Genomic DNA, 25,100 nt, shown 5'->3' on the forward strand with positions numbered 1-25,100 from the left:
GGGCGTTAGAGTCCAGAGGGTAGAGCGATAAAGCCACAGGTCCAAGCAACAGCGGTCAGTCGGCCGAACAGACCGCGTGCACGGCAGTGTGGGCACTGGATGGAGGTCGGGACAGCGTGGCGTCCCATGCAGAACAGGACAGCGTGTAGCTATTTTCTACTATGAAGTCTTGTATAGTATCTCTTAGTAACCCTTCAAATAGTTTACACACAACTGATATTAAGCTTACAGGTCTATAATTTACTGGATCGGATTTTTGTCCTTCTTAAATAATAGGAAAACGTGGGCTGTACACCAATCTACTGGAACTCTGCCAGTTGAAAAGGAAAGACAAGATAAAGGGGTTTATCGATAACTGAACTTAATTTCCTTAGGACCCAAGAATGCATGCCATCCAGGCCAGGTGCCTTGTCTATTTTTAATTTATTTAGTCTTGCCTTCACTTCTTCCTGCGTTAAGTATTTAATATTACAATTGGAAGATTGAGACTCTTCTGCATCTGTAATTTGCAACAGTGATGTTTCTCTTGTGAAGACAGAAGCAAAGAAAGCATTTAATTACTCCACCTTACCTTGGTCATCCACCATTGAGTTCCAACCCTCAACCTTTAGTAGTCCAATACAGTCAACCTTTCTTTTTAAAAAAAATTGATGTACTTGTAAAACTTCTTTGTGTTAGATTTGATATCCTTAGTGATTTGATTTTCAGTGTCAATCTTTGCCAGCCTCATTTCTTTTTTTATAACTTTTATTGCACTCCTTATAATTGCTTAATGCAGCCTCGGTCCCCTCCTGTTTTAGGACCTTATAGGCATTCTTTTTCTACTTAATTTTATCTATAACCTTTCTATTCATTCATAGAGGCCTTTTTTTATTCCTAGACGTTTTGTTTCCATATGGGATATATTTACTACAATACTGATTGAGAATAATTTTAAAACTTGCTATTTCCCTTCAGCACCCTTCCCTTGTAGTACATTATCCCATTTCACCAAACGTAGTGCCTGCTAGAGATGTCCCGAACGGTTCGCCGGCGAACGGTTCCAGGCAAACTTTGGGTGGTTCGCGTTCGCCTGCCAAGGCGAACTTTTGCGGAAGTTCGATTCGCCCCATAATGCTCCATTAGGGTCAACTTTGACCCTCTACATCACAGTCAGCAGGCACATTGTAGCCAATCAGGCTACACTCAGTCCTGGAGCCACTTCCCCCCTTATATTAGGCAGGCTATGACGGCCATTACACTCACTCATGTGCCAGCAGTAATTAGTGAAGGGACAGCTGCATCAGACTCTCTCATAGGGAAAGATTAGTTAGGCTCTTGGCATGTTAGCTTGCTCCTGGTTGATTGTTATTGCTAAAATAGCACCCCTCAACAGCTCTTTTCAGAGCTAATGTTCTCCTGATGTGTTTTTTTTTTGTGTTGCTCACTGACACTGACATTATACAGCCCTATCTGTTGCAGCTGGACCTTGGTAATTGTTATTACTGTGCCAGCCAGGCCCTGCCTAACTATCTATACTGGGACACCTACCTATGCCTACCTAACTACTGGGGCACCTACTTACCTCTACGGGGACACCTACCTACCTATACTAGGGGACCTACCTATGCCTACCTACCTATACTGGGACACCTACCTATGCCTACCTACCTATACTGGGACACCTACCTATGCCTAGCTAACTACTGAGGCACCTACCTATGCCTATCTACCTATACTAGGACACCTACCTATGCCTACCTACCTATACTGGGACACCTACCTATGCCTACCTACCTATACTGGGTCTCCTACCTATGCCTAGCTAACTACTGGGACACCTACCTATGCCTACCTACCTATACTGGGTCTCCTACCTATGCCTAGCTAACTACTGGGACATCTACCTATACTGGGACTCCTACCTATGCCTAGCTAACTACTGGGGCACCTACCTATGCCTATCTACCTATACTGGGACTCCTACCTATGCCTACCTACCTATACTGGGTCTCCTACCTATGCCTAGCTAACTACTGAGGCACCTACCTATGCCTATCTACCTATACTGGGACACCTACCTTTGCCTACCTACCTATACTGGGACTCCTATCTATGCCTAGCTAACTACTGGGGCACCTACCTATGCCTATCTACCTATACTGGGACTCCTACCTATGCCTACCTACCTATACTGGGTCTCCTACCTATGCCTAGCTAACTACTAAGGCACCTACCTATGCCTATCTACCTATACTGGGACACCTACCTATGCCTACCTACCTATACTGGGACACCTACCTATGCCTACCTACCTATACTGGGTCTCCTACCTATGCCTAGCTAACTACTGGGACACCTACCTATGCCTACCTACCTATACTGGGTCTCCTACCTATGCCTAGCTAACTACTGAGGCACCTATCTATGCCTATCTACCTATACTGGGACACCTACCTATGCTGACCTAGCTATACTGGGACACCTACCTATGCCTACCTACCTATACTGGGACTCCTACCTATGCCTACCTACCTATACTGGGACTCCTACCTATGCCTACCTACATACAAGAAGATAATAAGGTCGTTGCTTTATTGTGGACAGAGCAAATTTGATCAGCTGGACAGTCACTGTTGTTCTATCATTGAGCTACCACAGCCCGGCGACCATATGGGCTGGAAAACCGCCACGGCCTGCACACTGGCCATGTTGCGCACCAGTCTAGCACTGCCGTCACTGCGCAAACAGCTGTTTGCGGTGCATTACACAGTGAGTTTGGTGTGTCAGTGTGAAGCAGTACTCTAATTGCACTCCCTGATTGATGTATACACATGCAAGATGTTTGAAAGCACTTTAGGCCTGCAATTTAGCATCCAATGTGATTTCTGCCCTTAAAACGCTGCTTTGTGTCAAATCCAGATTTTTGCCTGGGACTTTTGGTGTCTATCCCAATCCGCCACCTGGAGGTCCAGGTGTTAGACCCCGTGAAACATGTTTTCCATCACCTTTCTGGCCAGCATAAGTGTTTCTAGTTTTCAAAGTTCGCCTCCCCATTGAAGTCTATTGCGGTTCGCGAACCGAACCTTCCGCGGAAGTTTGCAAACGGGGTTCGCGAACCAAAAATCGGAGGTTCGCAACATCTCTAGTGCCTGCCTGAGTTGATTGAACTTTGCTTTTCTAAAATTCATAGTTTTAGTTGTCCCGCTGTCTATCAGTCACCAGATCAAACGTTATCATGTTATGATCACTATTTCCCAAATGTTCTTGAACCTGCACATTTGATACATTATCTGGTCTATTAGAAATGATCAAATCCAGTAACGCATTCCCACTAATTGCTTCATTTACCATTTGAGTCAGGTAACTGTCCTGTAGTGTTGCCAGAAATCTGCCGCTTTTACCCGAATAGGTAGCCTCAATACTCCAGTCAGTGTCTGGAAAGTTGAAGTCACCCATAACTATGACCTCATTTTTACTTGCAGCTTTTTCAACCTGCTGTAGTAATTGCAGTTCTGCAGCTTCATCAATATGTGGTGGCCTGTAGCATACCCCATAGGCAATTGGCAGCAGTTATTTCCACTATGAATATTTACCGAAACGGACTCCACATCTTCACAATCTTCATCCATCTCATCGTTCATGACAGCTGTAAAATAATTCTTAACAAAGAGAAAAACCCCTCCACCTTTTTTCCCTGCTCTATCGTTCCTAAACACATTGTATCCCTCTAAATTTGCTATCCATTCATGGCTTTCATGCATCCATGTCTCTGTTATTCCCAATCCCACAATGTCATAGCCTTTGTCAATCAGAATGAAATCTAGTTAGTCTATTGTATTTGCAAGGCTCCTAGCATTGGTTACCGTGCACTTTATATTTTTACCACCACATTTTCCAATTTTGGTTACATGAAATGGGTTACTTGAAGTTTTACCAACCTCCTTACTCTTTACACTACACCCCCCCCCCTCCCGTAATGTTAGGCTCCCACTGTCTTTTTACCTTATCTTGTCAACATATTGAGTCTTTACCCTCCCACCTCCCCCAGAACCTAGTTTAAAATCTCCTCCAACCAGGGGCGTAACTAGAAATCACTGGGCCCCCCTGAGAAAATGTGGATGCCCCCCCCCCCCTCCCCTCCATAGGTGCCAAATAATCGTATTGGGGCAGTGTTTCACTATAAATTAATCGTAAAGTGGGCAGCATTTCACCAGAAAATAATCGTAAAGTGGGCAGCATTCACCAGAAAATTGCTAAGTGGGCAGTATTCACCAGAAAATCGTAATGTGGGCAGCATTCACCAGAAAATTGTAATGTGGACAGCATTCACCAGAGAATCGTAAAACATGGGCAGCATTCACCAGAAAAGAAATGCACCAGTAAAAAAAAACACTCATCTGATAGAAGTCTCCTCTCCTGGTCGGCCTCTGGCGCGCAGCTCCCCCGACGATCCTCCTGAATAGGACGCCGCGGCCAGTTCAACACCTGGCTGGGGGTTCCACAGTCGGGCGGACAGCAGTGCTCCCCCCACACACAGCAGGTGGCCCCAGAGGGGCCCCGGGCCCTTCTGCGGCTGACGGGGTTGCATCCCCTATAGTTACGCCGCTCCCTCCTACCGTTTAGCCATTTTCTCCCCTAATGCAGCTGCACCCTCCCCATTAAAGGAGTTATCAGGGAAAAATGAATAAAATAAGTGCTACTTACCAGGGGCTTCCTCCAGCCTCAAGCTCCCAGCATGTCCCTCACCGCAGCTCTCCCCGCAGCCGTTCGCTGCAGCTTGCTCCCAGTCCCCGGCGATGACGTCAGGCCAACCGTGGCGATCACCGCCACGTGGGCCGGAGCGGACTGCGCAGGCGCAGAACTACTGCATCTGTGCAGTCCTCTCCGGTCCACGTGGTGGTGATTGATAGCGCCGCTTGTGCAGGCGCAGTACAGGCCGACCTAGAGGTCGGCCTGACGTCATCGCCGGGGACCGGGAGCGAGCTGCGGCGAACGGCTGCGGCGAGGGACATGCTGGGAGCTTGAGGCTGGAGGAAGCCTCTGGTAAGTAGCACTTATTTTATTTATTTTTCCCTGATAACTCCTTTAAGGTGCAGTCCATCCCTGCTGTAGAACCTGTAGCTGACTGCAAAGTCTGCCCAGTTCTCCAGGAACCCAAACCCCACCTTCCTACACCAATTTCTCAGCCACTTATTTAACTCCCAAAGCTCCTCCTGTCTCTCAGATGTAGCGCGTGGCACTTGCAGTATTTCAGAAAACACCACATTGGAGGTACTTGTTTTAAGTTTATCTCCAAGTAGTAGTAATAATTTTTGAGGACCTTCCATCACCCACTAACTTTGTCATTGGTACCAATGTGTACCATGACAGCTGGGTCTTCCCCAGCCCCACCCAATAATCTGTCAATTGTAGGTAATCTGTAGCTAATATTCTGTAACTATGTAACTATTAGAGCACAATTATCTCCATAGGAAAAGAACATTGTCAAGGGATAAAAGAATTTGGTAACATCATGTGCTGACTCGTAACTGGCTCTCAGACCTGGCTTCTTCATAAACTGGCCTTGTGTCAGCTAAGATGGCATTTCTTCACGAGTCTCCTTGTGCTGGAAATAAGTCAGCACCCTTTTTATGTACAAAGTTTGAGATTGAATAGCTAGGTGTCGATTGGCTATAATTCCTCTATGTATGCATGGTAAAATGTGTAATAAACAAGTGAATAATACTAAAGCTTTTAGGTAAGAGTTATTAACAGGACTATCACAAGAACAACAATGCGGGCATCATCTCAAGTGGCTCTGGTAATATATTAACTGTAAAGCTCATATGATATTGGAACAGATCATTTCTGTTTTATACATACAGTTTATGGGGAGTTTATGGGCCTCAAATGTAGTATATAAGGGTAGATGTTACTTGTCTGAGCACTTCAGGTCATAGTTTGGAACGCTTATGAGAATAACTGTAGTAGAGCAACTGTACAATACTTTGTTTTGCATTATTCTTATCGGCTTTCCGCCATACTTGCTGAACCACTTCTTGAGCTTCCTTGAGAGGCAGATTTTGGTGGTGTTCCTGAGGTGGTACAGCTTGTACCGATAGCGGCAAAGCTGCCGATAGGGCATCACAGGGGAGAGACATGTATGGGGCCACAGGTATTCTTGGGCTCGGCCAGGAGGGTCCTACCATGGAGCAAAGTGAAGTACCTGAGGGCACTTATTAGACACTTGACCAGAGCTACAAGTTCTGAGGGGGATGCTTGCAGCAGGGGTCTAGTCCTGGAAAAAGAGGCGAGTGGACTCACCCTAAAAAACCCTGCACCGCGCATAGCGAGGGGTGCCAAAAAATGGGCATGGTCATGGGTGGGGCCAAATATACATGACCTTAGCAGTTATTTAAAAGGTCTGCCAGGGAAGTTAGAGCTCTGCCGTAGTGTATCCCCCAAAATAGATGTTATCTGACAACATTTCACCAAAAATACACATAATCTGGTAGAAGTTCCTCCAAAATACAGATAATATGGCAGTGGTTCCTGCAAAATAGACAATGTCGCAGCGCAGTTTCCCCAACATACACATAATTTGGAAACAGTTCTCCAAAATATGCAAAACCTGGCAGTGGATCACCCAAAATACACGTAACACTCAAAATACATATAATCTGGCAGCAGTGGTCCCCCAAACATACACAATCTGGCAGCAGTTCCCCAAAATACACGTAATCTGGCAGCAGTGGTCCCCCAAACATACACAATCTGGCAGCAGTTCCCTGAAATACACGTAATCTGGCAGCAGCCGTTCCCCTAACATACACATAATCTGGCAGCTGTTCCCCAAAATACATAACAGCGGTTCCACAAAAATGCAGATAATCTGACAGCAGTTCCCCTAAAATAGGTACCCCCAACATAGGTAGCCAGGTCTATAGGTGTCCCCAGTATAAGTAGCCATGAGTATAGTAGTCCCCAGTATATGTAGCCAGAGGTATAGTTGCCTAGTATATGTAGCCAGGGGTATATGTGCCCAGTATATGTAGTCAGGGGTTTAGTAGTCCCCAGTGTGTGTAGCCAGAGTTATAGGTGTCCAGTATATGTAGCCAGGGGTATAGGTGCCCAGTATATGTAGTCAGGAGTATAGTAGTCCCCAGTATATGTAGTCAGGGGTATATGTACCCAGTATATGTAGTCAGGGGTATATGTGAAAGTAAGGAGTATAGTAGTCCACAGTATATGTAGTCAGGGGTATATGTGCCCAGTATATGTAGTCAGGGGTATATGTGAAAGTAAATGTAGTCAGGGGTATATGTCCCAGTATATGTAGCTAGGGGTATATGTTCCCAGTATATGTAGGCAGGGGTATACAGTGGTTTGCAAAAGTATTCGGCCCCCTTGAAGTTCTCCACATTTTATCACATTACTGCCACAAACATAAATCAATTTTATTGGAATTCCACGTGAAAGACTAATACAAAGTGGTGTACATGTGAGAAGTGGAACGAAAATCATACATGAGTCCAAACATTTTTTACAAATCAATAACTGCAAAGTGGGGTGTGCGTAATTATTCACCCCCCTTTGGTCTGAGTGCAGTCAGTTGCCCATAGAAATTGCCTGATGAGTGCTAATGACTAAATAGAGTGCACCTGTGTGTAATCTAATGTCAGTACAAATACAGCTGCTCTGTGACGGCCTCAGAAGTTGTCTAAGAGAATCTTGGGAGCAACCAGGGGTGAGCCTGGGGTGCCTGGCACCTGGGTGCAAGATTTCCTCTGGCGCCTATGGGAGTGGTTAAATTAACCGCGCCCAACCACATAACCACACCCATGTCCTGCCTAATCACACCCACACCTTCCACCTCTTTACGCATGCATGTGATACCCCATTCCTACCCCTCTTCCATGGGCTTGCTCCTGGCTGGCTTTGGCTTCCTGCGAGTCTGCTAGTCTCTGGACTGACTCAGGCTGAGAGGCTCTGCGAGTGCGACGCAGTCACACACTGCGTATTTATGGCTGCCTGCGGCCACCCTACTCTCGCTCGCTGACGTCGGCTCCTCCCCCCTGCCAAGCCCAAGGTGAGCTGCCTGTATCTTTCCCGTTTTGCCACGCAGCCTGCCAGTGTTGCCACCCTTTCACGTTATTTTTACTGACAAATACCTAAAAATTTACTGACAAAAGATTTTTACTGACAAAATTCCCCCACTAAATGCACATAAGAGACAGCTTTTCCCCATGTAAATGCACATAACAAGAGACCGCTTTTCACCAGTAAATGCACATAAGAGACCGCTTTTCACCATGTAAATGCACATAAGAGACCGCTTTTCCCCATGTAAATGCACATAAGAGACCGCTTTTCCCCATGTAAATGCACATAAGAGACCGCTTTTCCCCATGTAAATGCACATAACAAGAGACCGCTTTTCCCCATGTAAATGCACATAACAAGAGACCGCTTTTCCCCATGTAAATGCACATAACAAGAGACCGCTTTTCCCCATGTAAATGCACATAACAAGAGACCGCTTTTCCCCATGTAAATGCACATAACAAGAGACCGCTTTTCCCCATGTAAATGCACATAACAAGAGACCGCTTTTCACCAGTAAATGCACATAACAAGAGACCGCTTTTCACCAGTAAGTGTACAGAAGAGACAGCTTTTCACCAGCAAATGCACAGAAGAGACAGCTTTTCACCAGCAAATGCACAGAAGACACAGCTTTTCACCAGCAAATGCACAGAAGACACAGCTTTTCACCAGCAAATGCACAGAAGAGACAGCTTTTCACCAGCAAATGCACATAATAAGAGACAGATTTTCACCAGTAAATGCACATAATGACAAACAGCCAGTGTCCCCAGAATATATAGCCAGGGATATATGTCCCCAGTATATGTAGGCAGGGGTATATGTCCCCAGTATATGTAGGCAGGGGTATATGTCCCCAGTATATGTAGGCAGGGGTATATGTCCCAGCATATGCAGGCAGGGGTATATGTGCCCAGCATATGTAGCCAGGGGGTATATGTGCCCAGCATATGTAACCAGGGGGTATATGTGCCCAGCATATGTAGCCAGGGGGTATATGTGCCCAGCATATGTAGCCAGGGGGTATATGTGCCCAGCATATGTAGCCAGGGGGTATATGTGCCCAGCATATGTAGCCAGGGGGTATATGTGCCCAGCATATGTAGCCAGGGGGTATATGTGCCCAGTCTAGGTAGCCAGGGGGTATATGTGCCCAGTCTAGGTAGCCAGGGGGTATATGTGCCCAGTCTAGGTAGCCAGGGGGTATATGTGCCCAGTCTAGGTAGCCAGGGGGTATATGTGCCCAGTCTAGATAGTCAGGGGGTATATGTGCCCAGTCTAGGTAGCCAGGGGGTATATGTGCCCAGTCTAGGTAGCCAGGGAGTATATGTGGACAGTCTAACACCAGGTCAAGAATCAAATAAAATATCGCCGCTTAAAAGGGCTAACACCTCAACATATCCGAGATAACCTTAGCTTTGATGAATTGACTGACTCCAGCTTGGACCCTGATACTCTGGTGTTTAAATACAACAAATGTGTGTCCTCCACCTTTGAGACCATTGCTCCTCTGCGCACCAAATATCTTACTCCACACCATCATGCACAGTGGTTTGATAACGCTATAAAAGAGCTGAAAAGACAAGGCCGAAAACTTGAGAGGCTGTGGCGCAAATCTCAGTCCCCAGAAGACAAACATGCCTTAATCTTCCACTTGAAGAGCTACCAAAAGGTAATCACGGGAAAAAAATCATCCTTTCTATAACAAGAGATTGCAAATGCAGTTAACAAACCAGCCCAACTGTTCCGCACAGTGGAAAAACTCTGCAACACAGCATGTCAAAAACTTAATATCGAGTCTTCAAAGGACCTCTGTGACCAATTTGCCCATTTCTTCACAGACAAAGTCTCCGCTATAAGGTCCGCCATCCAACTTACATCATCTGAGCCTAATATAGCGCCGAAGACCATTAGCAGAGACAACGTAACACCTTGGTCAAACTTCAAGGAAATTGATGAAGAAGTCACATCAAGCATCCTCCTTCACGTCCGCCTAACTACCTGTGACCTGGATCCTGGCCCAACACAGTTCATGTTGAACTGCCCCGACCTGTTTGTACCGGTATTCCTCAAAATTGTTAACTGTTCCTTACAATCAGGGATATTTCCTGCTTTACTGAAGGAAGCAATCATCAGGCCTCTCCTCAAAAAACCCTCCCTGGACCCAGATGCAATGACCAGCTACAGACCTGTCTCTAACCTCCCCTTTCTGGGAAAGCTAATTGAAAAAGCTGTATACCTCCAGCTAGAAGCCAGAATCCTACAAAATAACAGTTATGACCCATTCCAGTCTGGCTTCAGGAAACACCACAGCACTGAAACTGCCCTCATCCAAATATGCAACCACCTGCTCATGGCAAGAGACAGAGGAGAGTGCTCGATCCTCATACTGCTAGACCTTTCTGCAGCCTTTGACACAGTTGACCATGACATCTTGATAAACAGGCTACAGGAATACTGTGGCATTGATGGCATAGTACTTCAGTGGTTCCAATCCTTCTTGAGTGGCAGAACCCACAAAGTGTCTATGGGGCCCTTCCTGTCCACCCCTGTAACACTTAAGTATGGGGTGCCCCAGGGCTCAATCCTCTCTCCCCTGCTTTTCACGATTTACATGCTACCGTTGGGAAAACTAATCCAAAAACATGGCCTGACATACCACTGCTATGCAGACGACACCCAACTATATCTTTCCTTCAAGCCTGGTGTGACAGACCCAACTCTAACTATAAACGCCTGCTTACGTGAACTACAGCAATGGATGAATGACAACTGGCTGAAACTAAATGCAGACAAAACTGAAGTCCTTCTGATTGGAGGGCAGAGCATGATAACAAAACAACTTAACTTGCAGTCTTCACCACTGGGAATAGGAGGCACGGATCTACGCAGCTCTGATCATGTGCGTAGCCTGGGAGTTCTAATTGATGGGGATTTAAACTTCAGATCTCAAATCTCTGCTGTGGTGAAACCATCCTATTTTCACCTGAAGAACATTGCAAAAATCAAGCACCTCATACCCCCAGAAGATCTGCCAACCTTAGTCCACGCCTTCATCACATCCCGACTGGACTACTGCAATGCTCTCTACACTGGCCTTCCAAAAAAGGCCTTGTACCGCCTACAGCTGATACAGAATACTGCTGCCAGACTGCTAACCAACCAACCCTGTCACTGCCACATAACGCCAGTCCTGCATTCCCTTCACTGGCTACCTATAGAATGGAGGGTCCTATTCAAGATCGGCCTACTGACATTTAAATCCCTGAATAATCTAGGCCCTGGATACATGAAAGATATGTTACAGCTGCGTAGCAATCCCCGCATTCTCAGATCCACAGGTTCTAATAATCTAGTCATACCCAGAGTCCACTTAGAAACTTTTGGTCCCAGAGCCTTCTGTCATGCTGCCCCTACGTTTTGGAACTCCTTACCTCAACAGATCAGGACAGCCCCATCCCTGGACGTGTTTAAATCCAGACTGAAAACCCACCTGTTCAGTCTGGCATTTGCAGAAATATAACTTTTGTTGTGTGAATACTTAATCCTACTAATTACTGAATCTGAGAGAGCCTAAGCGCTTTGAGTCCTATGGGGGAAAAGCGCTCTAGAAATGTTATTGTATTATATTATTGTATTATGTGCCCAGTCTAGGTAGCCAGGGGGTATATGTGCCCAGTTTAGGTAGCCAGGGGGTATATGTGCCCAGTCTAGGTAGCCAGGGGGTATATGTGCCCAGTCTAGGTAGCCAGGGGGGTATATGTGCCCAGTCTAGGTAGCCAGGGGGGTATATGTGCCCAGTCTAGGTAGCCAGGGGGTATATGTGCCCAGTCTAGGTAGCCATGTGCCCAGTCTAGGTAGCCAGGGGGGTATATGTGCCCAGTCTAGGTAGCCAGGGGGTATATGTGCCCAGTCTAGGTAGCCAGGGGGTATATGTGCCCAGTCTAGGTAGCCAGGGAGGTATATGTGCCCAGTCTAGGTAGCCAGGGTGGTATATGTGCCCAGTCTAGGTAGCCAGGGGGGTATATGTGCCCAGTCTAGGTAGCCATCTGCCCAGTCTAGGTAGCCAGGGGGGTATATGTGCCCAGTCTAGGTAGCCAGGGGGTATATGTGCCCAGTCTAGGTAGCCAGGGGGTATATGTGCCCAGTCTAGGTAGCCAGGGGGTATATGTGCCCAGTTTAGGTAGCCAGGGGGTATATGTGCCCAGTCTAGGTAGCCAGGGGGGTATATGTGCCCAGTCTAGGTAGCCAGGGGGTATATGTGGACAGTCTAGGTAGCCAGGGGGTATATGTGCCCAGTTTAGGTAGCCAGGGGGTATATGTGCCCAGTCTAGGTAGCCAGGGGGGTATATGTGCCCAGTCTAGGTAGCCAGGGGGGTATATGTGCCCAGTCTAGGTAGCCAGGGGGGTATATGTGCCCAGTCTAGGTAGCCAGGGGGTATATGTGCCCAGTCTAGGTAGCCAGGGGGGTATATGTGCCCAGTCTATGTAGCCAGGGGGTATATGTGCCCAGTCTATGTAGCCAGGGGGGTATATGTGCCCAGTCTATGTAGCCAGGGGGGTATATGTGCCCAGTCTAGGTAGCCAGGGGGTATATGTGCCCAGTCTAGGTAGCCAGGGGGTATAGGGTCCCCGTTTAGGTAGTTAGTGACAGGAGCGCTGCGCTCCGCTCCGCTCCCCTCTAGCCGCCGCCGCCGCTCCCCCCTCACCTTTCCGCAGCTTCAGACCTCAATCAGCGGGCGACCCGACCAGTGAGAGGGCGCTGGACGCACCCGCTCTATATGCGGAAGTGATGTCACTTCCGCATATCAGTGCGGCGTGCTAGGTCCTAGCGCCCGCCCGCCTGATCGAGGTCTGACGCGGCGGCGCCGGCGGCTAGAGGGAGCGAGCAAGCTTCGGCCACAGGGGGAGAGCGGCGGCCGGGCGGCGCCTCTCAGAGGCAGGCGCCTGGGTGCCTTGCACCCGCAGCACCCGCCCAGGCTTGGCCCTGGGAGCAACAACACCATGAAGTCCAAAGAACACACCAGACAGGTCAGGGATAAAGTTATTGAGAAATTTAAAGCAGGCTTAGGCTACAAAAATATTTCCAAAGCCTTGTACATCCCACGGAGCACTGTTCAAGCGATCATTCAGAAATGGAAGGAGTATGGCACAAGTGTAAACCTAACAAGACAAAGCCGTCCACCTAAACTCACAGGCCGAACAAGGAGAGCGCTGATCAGAAATGCAGTCAAGAGGCCCATGGTGATTCTGGACGAGCTGCAGAGATCTATAGGAATCTGTCCATAGGACAACTATTAGTCGTGCACTGCACAAAGTTGGCCTTTATGGAAGAGTGGCAAGAAGCAAACCATTGTTAACAGAAAAGCATAAGAAGTCCCGTTTGCAGTTTGCCACAAGCCATGTGGGGGACACAGCAAACATGTGGAAGAAGGTGCTCTGGTCAGATGAGACCAAAATGGAACTTTTTGGCCAAAATGCAAAACGCTATGCGTGGCGTAAAAATAACACTGCACATCAATCAGAACACACCATCCCCACTGTCAAATATGGTGGTGGTAGCATCATGCTCTGGGGGTGCTTCTCTTCAGCAGGGACAGGAAAGCTGGTCAGAGTTGATAGGAAGATGGATGGAGCCAAATACAGGGCAATCTTGGAAGTAAACCTCTTGGAGTCTACAAAAGACTTGAGACTGGAGCAGAGGTTCACCTTCCAGCAGAACGACCCTAAAGATAAAGCCAGGGCAACAATGCAATGGTTTAAAACAAAATATATCCATGTGTTAGAATGCCCCAGTCAAACTCCAGATCTAAATCCAATCGAGAATATGTGGCAAGATCTGAAAATTGATGTTCACAAACACTGTCCATCTAATCTGACTGAGCTGGAGCTGTTTTGCAAAGAAGAATGGGCAAGAATTTCAGTCTCTAGATGTGCAAAGCTGGTAGAGACATACCCTAAAAGACTGGCAGCTGTAATTGCAGCAAAAGGTGACTCTACAAAGTATTGACTCAGGGGGCCGAATAATTACGCACACCCCACTTTGCAGTTATTGATCTGTAAAAAATGTTTGGAATCATGTATGATTTTCGTCCCACTTCTCACGTGTACACCACTTTGTATTGGTCTTTCACATGGAATTCCAATAAAATTGATTCATGTTTGTGGCAGTAATGTAACAAAATGTGGAAAACTTCAAGGGGGGCGAATACTTGTGCAAACCACTGTTTGTCCCAGCATATGTAGGCAGGGGCATATGTCCCCAGAATAGGTAGCTATGTGTATAGATGTCCTCAAAAAAGGTGGCCAGGTGTATAGATGTCCTCAGTATATGTAGCTAGGTGTATTGGTGTCCCCGGTATATGTAGCCAGGTCTATAGGTGCCTCCAGAATAAGTAGCCAGATGTCCCCACAAGGAGGGGAGGCAGCACAGAGAGGAGGGATTGGTGGCCACAGTGGGGAACGTCTCCTCCCCCCCTCAGGGCTCTCCCTTCCTCCCTCTCCCCCTCCAGAACTAAAGTTTGCAGGTGGCTGGCAGTGGCAGGACTTACCTCCTTCCTCCTTCGCTGGGCAAGTAGCGATGTCTGGTTCATTTGAGCTGGTTCTTTCCTGTGAGTTGAGTGATACGACTCATCACACTGAACCAAATCAGTTCAGTGCAGCTGCACACTGTGTTCAGTGCAGCTGCACACTGTGTTCACTCAACTCACAGGAAAGAACCGGTTCAAATGAACCGGACATCACTACTTACTCAGCGCTTGGAACAAGAGTGAGGTAAGTCACACTGCTGCCAGCCTCCCGTAAATTTTAGTTCGGGGAGGGGGGGGGGGTGGAGAGAGGGAGGAAGGGGGAGGGAAGGGCCCCAAGGTGAGGGAGGGGGGGAGATGTCCCCCCTTCCCCGCTGTGCCCATGATCGCTCCTTCTCCTCTGCACTCTCTCCCTCCACACATGCCAGGGTGGACGGCGTCCACACTCTGAAAAAAGCAAGTGGACTTCGTCCACCCGCGTCCACACCCCACTCGACCCCTGGCTTGCAGGTATAATATGGATTCTAAATGTTATTCGATAGTAGCACCGGCAAAAGCACACAGACCTGCAGTCTATGCTGTCTCTCACACAGACCCCCACCCCCCTTCCTAGTTGTGAGTTTATTATGAAGAAAATTGGGCAGGACAGGGAGATCTAACAGTGAGGGAACAGTGAGGGAAACTGGCTGTGTGTGATGTATGCATATGTATGGAGTATGTGTGTATATATGGCTGTGTTGCTTTTGCATCTGTGGGCTCATGCTCACTTATAATGCACATGTGAATGCATTGTCCCTTAGGCATTTTGTGACTTTCCCTGTGCCTTTGTACTTTTGAAAAAATAACTCATTTTCAATTCCAGATCATAATACTATGTTTGCTTCAGGCAGTATAATGTATAGAACCTGCCATGAGCCTAGCCTAGCTCTGGCTGCCCTTACTGACATGTGCTGGGGAGTGTGTTTGCTTTTCAATGTTAAGGATGAAAGATGAAAAGCGGGCACAAAGGTGTTCATCTGTTCAGGCCTCTAACCACTTAGTGGCAAGCTGCCGCATTAAAAATTTGTGCTGGGCCCTCTTAACAGTTCCAGGATGTTTTAATGCGTTGCTCGCCACCTCCGTGCACACACGCGTCTACCCAACATTTGTACCGGTTGGGACACAGAGATCCGTGATTGGTGAAGGGAAACAAATGCTCCCCTAACCAATTGCAATGCCAGGAATGAATGGACATGATCCTGATCAGGGGAGGTACAGAAAGTAGTAAGAGTATTGTAAAATATTAAAAAAAAAAAAGTAAGCACATCCTGGTAAACCAGGATAGTGTTTGCTGCACCATATAGTGGTGACAAAGTAAAATTACACAACACACACACACACACACACACACACCATTTATAATAAAAAATAATCCCCAAACGCTCTGCCCCAACACTTGTTAGAAAAAAAGTTTAAACAAATACATAAATAGTTGCCTTAGGTACTCAGCTTTTTTAACATGCATTTTACAAAGCTATATTACTGTTATTTTACTACATAAAGGCTTGTAATTATGGACCAGACACAAATATATGGTCGCCATACATTGAGAGAGGGCCATAATTTAAATGGTGTAATAACCAGGACAGATAGGCAAATAAAATCTGTGGGTTTTAATTGTGGTAGCATGTTTTATTTTAAAACTATAATGGCTGAAAACTGAGAAATTATGATTTTTTTTCCATTTTTTTCTTATTATTTTTGTTAAAATGCATTTAGAATAAAATAATTATTAGCAAAATATATAGGGAGTGCAGAATTATTAGGCAAGTTGTATTTTTGAGGAATAATTTTATTATTGAACAACAACCATGTTCTCAATGAACCCAAAAAACTCATTAATATCAAAGCTGAATATTTTTGAAAGTCGTTTTTAGTTTGTTTTTAGTTTTAGCTATTTTAGGGGGATATCTGTGTGTGCAGGTGACTATTACTGTGCATAATTATTAGGCAACTTAACAAAAAACAAATATATACCCATTTCAATTATTTATTTTTACCAGTGAAACCAATATAACATCTCAACATTCACAAATATACATTTCTGACATTCAAAAACAAAACAAAAACAAATCAGTGACCAATATAGCCACCTTTCTTTGCAAGGATACTCAAAAGCCTGCCATCCATGGATTCTGTCAGTGGTTTGATCTGTTCACCATCAACATTGCGTGCAGCAGCAACCACAGCCTCCCAGACACTGTTAAGAGAGGTGTACTGTTTTCCCTCTTTGTAAATCTCACATTTTATGATGGACCACAGGTTCTCAATGGGGTTCAGATCTGGTGAACAAGGAGGCCATGTCATTAGTTTTTCTTCTTTTATACCCTTTCTTGCCAGCCACACTGTGGAGTACTTGGACGCGTGTGATAGAGCATTGTCCTGCATGAAAATCATGTTTTTCTTGAAGGGTGCAGACTTCTTACTGTACCACTGCTTGAAGAAGGTGTCTTCCAGAAACTGGCAGTAGGACTGGGAGTTGAGCTTGACTCCATCCTCAACCCGAAAACGCTCCACAAGCTCATCTTTGATGATACCAGCCCAAACCAGTACTCCACCTCCACCTTGCTGGAGTCTGAGTCGGACTGGAGCTCTCTGCCCTTTACCAATCCAGCCACGGGCCCATCCATCTGGCCCATCAAGACTCACTCTCATTTCATCAGTCCATAAAACCTTAGAAAAATCAGTCTTGAGATATTTCTTGGCCCAGTCTTGACATTTCAGCTTGTGTGTCTTGTTCAGTGGTGGTCGTCTTTCAGCCTTTATTACCTTGGCCATGTCTCTGAGTATTGCACACCTTGTGCTTTTGGGCACTCCAGTGATGTTGCAGCTCTGAAAATTGGCCAAACTGGTGGCAAGTGGCATCTTGGCAGCTGCACGCTTGACTTTTCTCAGTTCATGGGCAGTTATTTTGCGCATTGGTTTTTCCACACGCTTCTTGCGACCCTGTTGACTATTTTGAATGAAACGCTTGATTGTTCAATGATCACGCTTCAGAAGCTTTGCAATTTTAAGAGTGCTGCATGCCTCTGCAAGATATCTCACTATTTTTGACTTTTCTGTCAAGTCCTTCTTTTGACCCATTTTGCCAAAGGAAAGGAAGTTGCCTAATAATTATGCACACCTGATATAGGGTGTTGATGTCATTAGACCACACCCCTTCTCATTACAGAGCTGCACATCACCTAATATGCTTAATTGGTAGTATGCTTTCGAGCCTATACAGCTTGGAGTAAGACAACATGCATAAAGAGGATGATGTGGTCAAAATACTCATTTGCCTAATAATTCTGCACTCCCTGTACTACCCAAAAAAGCCTAATTGCTGGTGAAAAAAAACCAAGGTATAGATTATTTTGGTGTGATAAGTATTAATAATGTTATTGGCGCATAATAAGGAGAAGCACTGTTAGGTGAAAATTGTTCTGGCCCCTTAGGGTTAAAATCCCTTGTGGTGAAGTGGTTATAGAGCTGTTTTCTGCAGATTGGGATTTGGCATGAGGGGGGCCCAGTAGGTTTTCCCATCACCACGCTCTTGGCAATGGGCTTGGTATCTCATCATAGTTAACAAAAAATACCTTATAACTAACAGTAATACTAAATAATATTGAAAAGGGGAAAAAAGAAGGGAATGACAATAAGCTAAAAATGAAAAGAAAGGAGAAGGGATGGTAGAAAAGTAAAAAGGGTGAGGAAAGAAAAGAAAAAGGTAGCAAAAAACAAGTCAGCAGATAGATCGAGTGAGAGTTAGGATGGAACTTTGCTAATAATTTGTTAAATTGGAGATCAAAACACTGATTTACTGTCCCTGAATCATGCCCGTTTCTTGGGCTGTGCGGGGCGTGCCGCCGCCCGGGGCGCTGTTGGGCGGGGGGCGCTGTAATGGAGGGGGGAGCCGGAGCCGCGGGGAGGGCAGCCCGACCCCTCCCTCCCTCTCCTGGGCTGCCCTCCGTGCTCCCCCCTCAGACGCATACTCAGGCAGGAAGCGCCGCTGTTTACAACTCACCTCCCTGGCTCCAAGCACTGCTCTCTCGCCGCAGGTCTCCTCTCTGTATACACGCTGATACACACGCTGCCGGAAGCAGCATGTGTATCAGCGTGTAGGCAGAGAGGAAAAGACCGGCGGCGAGAGACGAGCAGCGCTTGGAGCCAGGGAGGTGAGTTGTAAACAGCAGCGCTTCCTGGCTGAGTATGCGTCTGAGGGGGGAGCACGGAGGGCAGCCCAGGAGAGGGAGGGAGAGGTCGGGCTGCCCTCCCCGCGGCTCCGGCTCTCCATTATGGGGGACAGCTACCTATCTAACCTACGCTGGGGGGCACCTACCTAATCTAACCTATACGGGGGGGGCACCTACCTAATCTAACCTACACTGGGGGCAGCTACCTATCTAACCTATACTGGGGGTGGGGGGGCACCTACCTAATCTAACCTATACTGGGGGGCAGCTACCTAATCTAACCTATAATGGGGGGCCCCTGTCTAATCTAACCTACACTGGGGGGCAGCTACCTATCTAACCAACACTGTGGGGCAGCTACCTATCTAACCTATACTGGGGGGCACCTACCTAATCTAACCTACACTGGGGGGCAGCTACCTTCCTAATCTAACCTATACTGGGGGGCAGCTACCTAATCTAACCTATAGTGGGGGGGGGGGCTACCTAATCTACCCTATACTGTGGGGCAGCTACCTAGCTAACCTATACTGAGGGGCACCTACCTATCTAATGTATACTGGGGGGGGCAGCTACCTATCTAACCTATACTGGGGGGCACCTGTCTAATCTAGCCTATACTGGGGGGGAGTTACCTAATCTAACCTATACTGGGGCACCTACCTATCTAACCTATGCTGGGGGCAACTATTCTGGCTACCTATATTAGAGGCACCCACCTAGCTAACCTGTACTGGGGCACCTACCTATCTAACTTATACCGAGGGCGCCTGCCTATCTAACCTATACTGGGGCAACTATACTGGCTACCTATACTGGAGGCACCTACCTGGCTAACCTATAGCGGGGGCAACTATACTGGCTCACCTATGCCTGGCTACCTATACTGGGGGGACCTATAGCTGGCTACCTATACTGGGGTACCTATTCTTGGCTACCTATACTGGGGGGACCTATACTAAGTGCAACTAGACCTGGCAAACCTATACTGCGGCACCCATACCTTGCTCCGGGGGGAGGGGTCCGGGGGGGCACAATTTTTACACCTTCGCCCTGGGTGCATTTTAGCCTAGAAACTGCACTGCCCTCAATATAGTGGGCCCTCTGGATGCCATCTTGTAAGAGCTCTGTGTACCTACTCCAGTTCTAGCCTCTCTACAGTAAGATCTGGAACCAGCTCTTGGAGCAGTGCTGTCACTGTGCCTGAGAGATCAGTGATAGATTAAAGGAATACTTAAGTCTGAAAAAAAAATGATATTTACTCACCCGGGGCATCCCTCAGCCCCCTGAAGCTGGATGGTGACCTCGCAGCCCCGCTCCGATCGTCCTGTCCCCGCCGGCGGCTACTTCCGGGTTCGGCGACAGCCGCCGACAGGCTGGGAACGCGAGTGATTTTCCGCGTTCCCAGCCGCTATATCACCCTCTATGCTGCTATAGCGTATATGTTATATCATATCATTTTTTTTTTTAGACTTAAGTATTCCTTTAAAGGGATACTGAACGGGGTCGGGGGAAAATGAACTTACCCGGGGCTTCTAATGGTCCCCCACAGACATCCTGTGCCCACGCAGCCACTCACCGATGCTCCGGCCCCGCCTCCGGTTCACTTCTGGATTTTCAGACTTTAAAGTCTGAAAACCACTGCACATGTGTTGCCATGTCCTCTTTTCCCCTGATGTCACCAGAAGTGCACGGCGCAGGCACAGGCCATATTGGGTCTGCACAGTATGCTCCTGGTGACATCAGCGGGAGAGAGGACACGGCAGGTGCAGTGGTTTTCAGACTTTAAAGTCTGAAATTCCAGAAGTGACCCAGAGGCGGGGCCGGAGCATTGGGGAGTGGCTGCGCGGGCACAGGATGTCTGTGGGGGACCATTAGAAGCCCCGGGTAACTTCAACTCATTTTCCCCTGACCCCCCTACAGTGTCCCTTTAAGGAAGCCCACAGAGGCGAAGATTACTCCTCATGGATCTGTTCTTGCTATCTTAGGTTTGCCTTTTCAGTAGATTTACTTTCTCTTGTAGTTTTACAACTTCTTTGTGCCCTCAAGAACAGTTGCAACATTGTCCATTTGGTCTTCTAAGGACGCTGTTCTCTGCATTAGCACATGTATCTCCCGAAGTAACTTGCTCTCGAGTTATTTACTGGCAGTCAATGACCTCTTGGAGAATTACCGAGCATTGCTTTGAAAGGAGGGCATGATTTATCTACAGGGAGCTTGGAGGTTGTTTGTCAGGATACTCCTGGCTGTTTTCGGAAGCAGAGCCTTCAGTGCATGAGTCAGTCATGAGGTCTCTCAGTTTGACCTGGTATCCATTTCTGCTTGTTTTCGTCCTACTGCTACCTGCCATAGCTTCTTTGGTTGCTGGGGAGTTCACCTTGCTATGCCCATGAATTTCTGCGTATATTATTCAGTTTGACTTGAGTTATGCTGATCATTAGCCCTGTGATAGGTGCAGGGGTAAGATCATGTGCGTGCATGTATCTTCAATAAAAGTGTTTTTAATGGCAAAGATAAGAGAAAAAGGGTTAAACAGTATATTTTATTTAATAGTTTTCACAGCATCCTCATCATTATGTTTTACCATATTACATTTCCCCATAGCATTCCTGGTGGTCTAATAGTCACTGTTAGTTTTCCTGGTGGTTGATTGGCTCTGGCCATAGTTTTCCTGGTGGTCTAGTGGTCCACTATAGTTACCCTGGTTGTCTAGTAATCCCCCATAGTTGCTGTGGTGGTCTAGAGGCCCACCATATTTGCTGTGGTGGTCTAGTAGTCCTCCATAGTTTTCCAGGTGGTTAGTGGTCCCCCATAGCGTCCCTAGTGTTCAGTGGCCCACCATAATTTTCCTGGTGGTCAGTGGTCCCCATAGCTTCTTGCTGATGAGTTGTTAAGTGGTCTCCTAGTTTCTTGGTGGTCAGTTGTTAAGTGGTCCCCCATAGTTTCCCTGGTGGTCAGTGGTCCCCCATAGCTTCCCCAGTGGTCTAGTGGTCCCCGATAGTTTACCTGGTAGTCTAGTGGTCCCCCATAGTTTCCAGTGACAGCTGAATCTCCCGAGTGGGTGCACACAATCTCTGTGAGTGTACAAGTACTACAGTGATTGAAATCTTTGTCCTGGCTAAAGATAAAAGCACCAAAACAGGGCTTAGACTTCAATCACTGCCATCCAGAAGTGGTTAATTTACAACATTTCCGTATGTAGGGTTGTGAAAAAAAATGTCTTCAAAGTATTTTTCATCAAATATTTTAAAAACACACGTTAATCAGTAATGTATATAATCTGTATTTATTATTTGGTTTATCTTGCAAGAAATACCTATTCTGTGATAAAAAAAAGTTTAGCATTCTTTTCCACTAACTGCCTGTTGTACCTGTATAACTTGATCTTGGTGCCATCTTTTCTGCAAAAGAAGCTTTTACTAATCCTCCCAGAGCCACCTGTGCATTGCAGAGGAGCTGCTCTCAAATGTTAATAATAATAATAATAATAATAATAATAATAAAATGGTAATAATAATAATATTAATAATAATAATATTAATAATAATAAAATGGTCTGTAAAACAAAACAGAGAAAGTGTGCCTTTGTGCAAAAACTCTTATATGAACTATTCTGGTGTATTTTCTGTAATCAAAGAGGACCTGCCAAATAAGTTTAATAAGCGACAGTGCATACATTTTATAGCCCAATAACTTTATTTGAACCAGAAGCAAGACATTCTGGTATGACTCTTGTCTTCAGGTCTGTGCCTTCCAATGTATTTTTTTTTAAATTCATAAATCTGTACAAATCTATACTCTTCCTTCTGTTACTCAACAGGAACAAGCAGAAGGAAGCCTAAGAAAAAGAAAAGGGTAATTTAAACATAAACCAAAAGTACAATTGATTATAGAACATTAACAATGACAAAATTACACACATAACTGTGATGTGACCATATGATATCTGTGTCTTACGTGACAGACAGTAATTAATCATGTCATTTTCTCTGTGCCAGGTTGATCCCTATGGAAACATTCTTCTCAGCACCCTTGACATGAGCAGTGAATTGATGTCAGCAGAGATGGGAAGCAATATGGGTGATTCCCGGAACTCTGTTTTGTCATATGACACCTCAGGGATCCAGTTTCGCAAACAACTAACATCCAGAGGGGACAATTTTGGCCATACTCCCCTGGAGCGCCATGTTCCACTAACAGCCTCTCATGGACGTGCCAACTGCCGCCTCCGGCGACGCTCTTCTAAGTTAAAGCTTAAGATTCCAGACCTTACAGATGTCAGTACCATTGACAAATGGTCTAGGATCATTTTCCCTATCACATTTGGATTTTTTAACTTGGTTTACTGGATGTACTATGTCAACTGAAACATTTCCATCGTCCTTCACTCTAAGCTGTGCATACCCTTCCTTCCACAGGACACAAGCTTCACCCAGGCCTCTCACCCCCACTTACTTCACAGTTTGACATCTGGGCCAGAGAAAGAAGCAATTATTCAATCCTACAAGCAGTCGGAAGGAGATTTGCACTTTTGTCACTTTTTTCACCAAATTTCTAAGGTTTTTTTAAGTTTTCATTTACCTGGAATTAGATTATGGCTGGGTACTGTGAGTCATTTTGGATGTTATTCTGAAGAAATCTTTTCTTGCAACTTGGCTATTATACGTAATAAAATATGCTGAACTAAGAGACTCCAAACCAGAATATGATGTATGTTTAAGTAGAGCAGGGTTTATGTGAAAAAGAAGCTGATATGTATTTCCTGTTTTTATGCAGTTTTAAAATAACTACTGACACTTGTTTTTAATGCTGTGAAGGCAGAGGTAATAACCTGTAGAGCAGGATATCTCAATTAACAAGCTTGAATTGCACATGCAAATATTTTAATTGAGCTCTGTTGAATCAAAGCATGTATTTCATAAATAAGAAGCCAAAAAGACATAATTCTTGACTCCAATTAGAATACTATAAAAGTAGATTACTTTGGATAAAACCATCAATGCATATAATAGTATTACTCAGAATAAATAATACATTTTGAAAAGTGCACATTTTTAGGTACAGTAGAATCCCTTTATAGTAAACTCTAAGGGACCAGGAAAAGTATGCTATATCAGAAATATGCTATATCAGAATTTACCATACATTGTATATTTATATAAATGCATTTGCTGGGACCTGAGGACTGAGTTTACTATATCCAGATGTTTACTATATAAGAGTTTACTATGACAAGATTCTACTGTATTATTGAATTGTGCATTTTCGGTCCTTCAGTAGATTTTAGACTTCAAAAGAAAACCATGTGTTGGGAACGTAGTTTACTGCAATTTGGATTAAATTTCACTGACAGATACATTTTTTTCATATTACAAAATACATCAAATGAAAGGGCCATAGTTTCTTGATTCACTAAAGGCCAATAGAACCTTTTTTTTTATTATTTCAAATTGCAGAAATATGTTTTGGTGCCCTTTATTTGATTAATAAAAGAGCAGTTCAGTTAATAATAAAAAAATTACATTGGAAATAATATTTAATGCATTCAATATTAGATTTTACTAAAAAAGAAATGGATACCTTTCCGATAATCTTATTTGACATAAACAGCAAATTATCTTGTGGTCTTAGCTGTTAATACTGTAAAGTTCCCTAGAAGCCTGTTAAACATAAGCCCTCTACCCATTGGACTCCTGGGCCCATATGCAATTCACTTTTTCACCCGAGTTTTCTCCTAGGAGATAATTTTTAATCTTTAATTTAAAATAACTTTCCAGCACTTTTTAACTAAAAAAAAGTACCAAAAAGTAAGTGAAAAAGTATTATCAAAATTATTTTGAGTATTTTTTTTTTTTTTGCTTTCTGGTGGCTTAAAGGGCATTTAAAATGATCACCTAGGAGAAAACTCGGGTGAAAAAGTGAATTGCGTATGGGCCCTGGTGCTCCTAAGAATCCAGTAGTTGTACACTCACAATTAGCTGTTGCTTTTGGGGGGGGGGGGGGAGGGGGAATTTCATTTGTGTTTTTTTTTCTTGTTTCCCTTTGCATTTAAATCACCAGCACAATGTTATCAATATGTGCATGTTTTGGTGAGTTATTAATCAATTATTAATTCTTGAAAAAAAAGCAATCCAGTGCTGATTCAATAACTGCACTGAATCAGCATTATTACACAGCTCATCTACAGTAATTCAAAAGCTTAATTTATACTTCAAACAGTATTAATGCTCACAGTTATCTTTTAAACTGACCGGTTATAGTGCCATTTGTAAGTATAAGACATTTATTGTAC

The 25,100-nt window shown here is 45.4% G+C and overlaps 1 protein-coding gene across 4 annotated transcripts in view; it reads left to right on the top strand.

Annotated features, from left to right (window-relative positions):
- Nucleotides 1-24,787, top strand: part of LOC137527529 (gamma-aminobutyric acid receptor subunit beta-4) — a 608,888-nt gene extending 584,101 nt beyond the window's left edge. For 3 of the 4 annotated variants that reach the window (XM_068248067.1, XM_068248065.1, XM_068248068.1), the window contains exon 9: nt 22,807-24,787. In XM_068248067.1, the coding sequence (XP_068104168.1) occupies nt 22,807-23,175 (369 nt within the window). In that variant the 3' untranslated portion in view covers nt 23,176-24,787. Of the gene's footprint in view, nt 1-22,628; nt 22,664-22,806 lie in introns of all 4 variants that reach the window. The other variant, XM_068248069.1, reaches the window with a different exon arrangement.
- The last annotated feature ends 313 nt before the right edge of the window (nt 24,788-25,100 follow it).

Source organism: Hyperolius riggenbachi, chromosome 8 (assembly GCF_040937935.1).
Source record: "Hyperolius riggenbachi isolate aHypRig1 chromosome 8, aHypRig1.pri, whole genome shotgun sequence".
NCBI lineage: Eukaryota > Metazoa > Chordata > Amphibia > Anura > Hyperoliidae > Hyperolius > Hyperolius riggenbachi.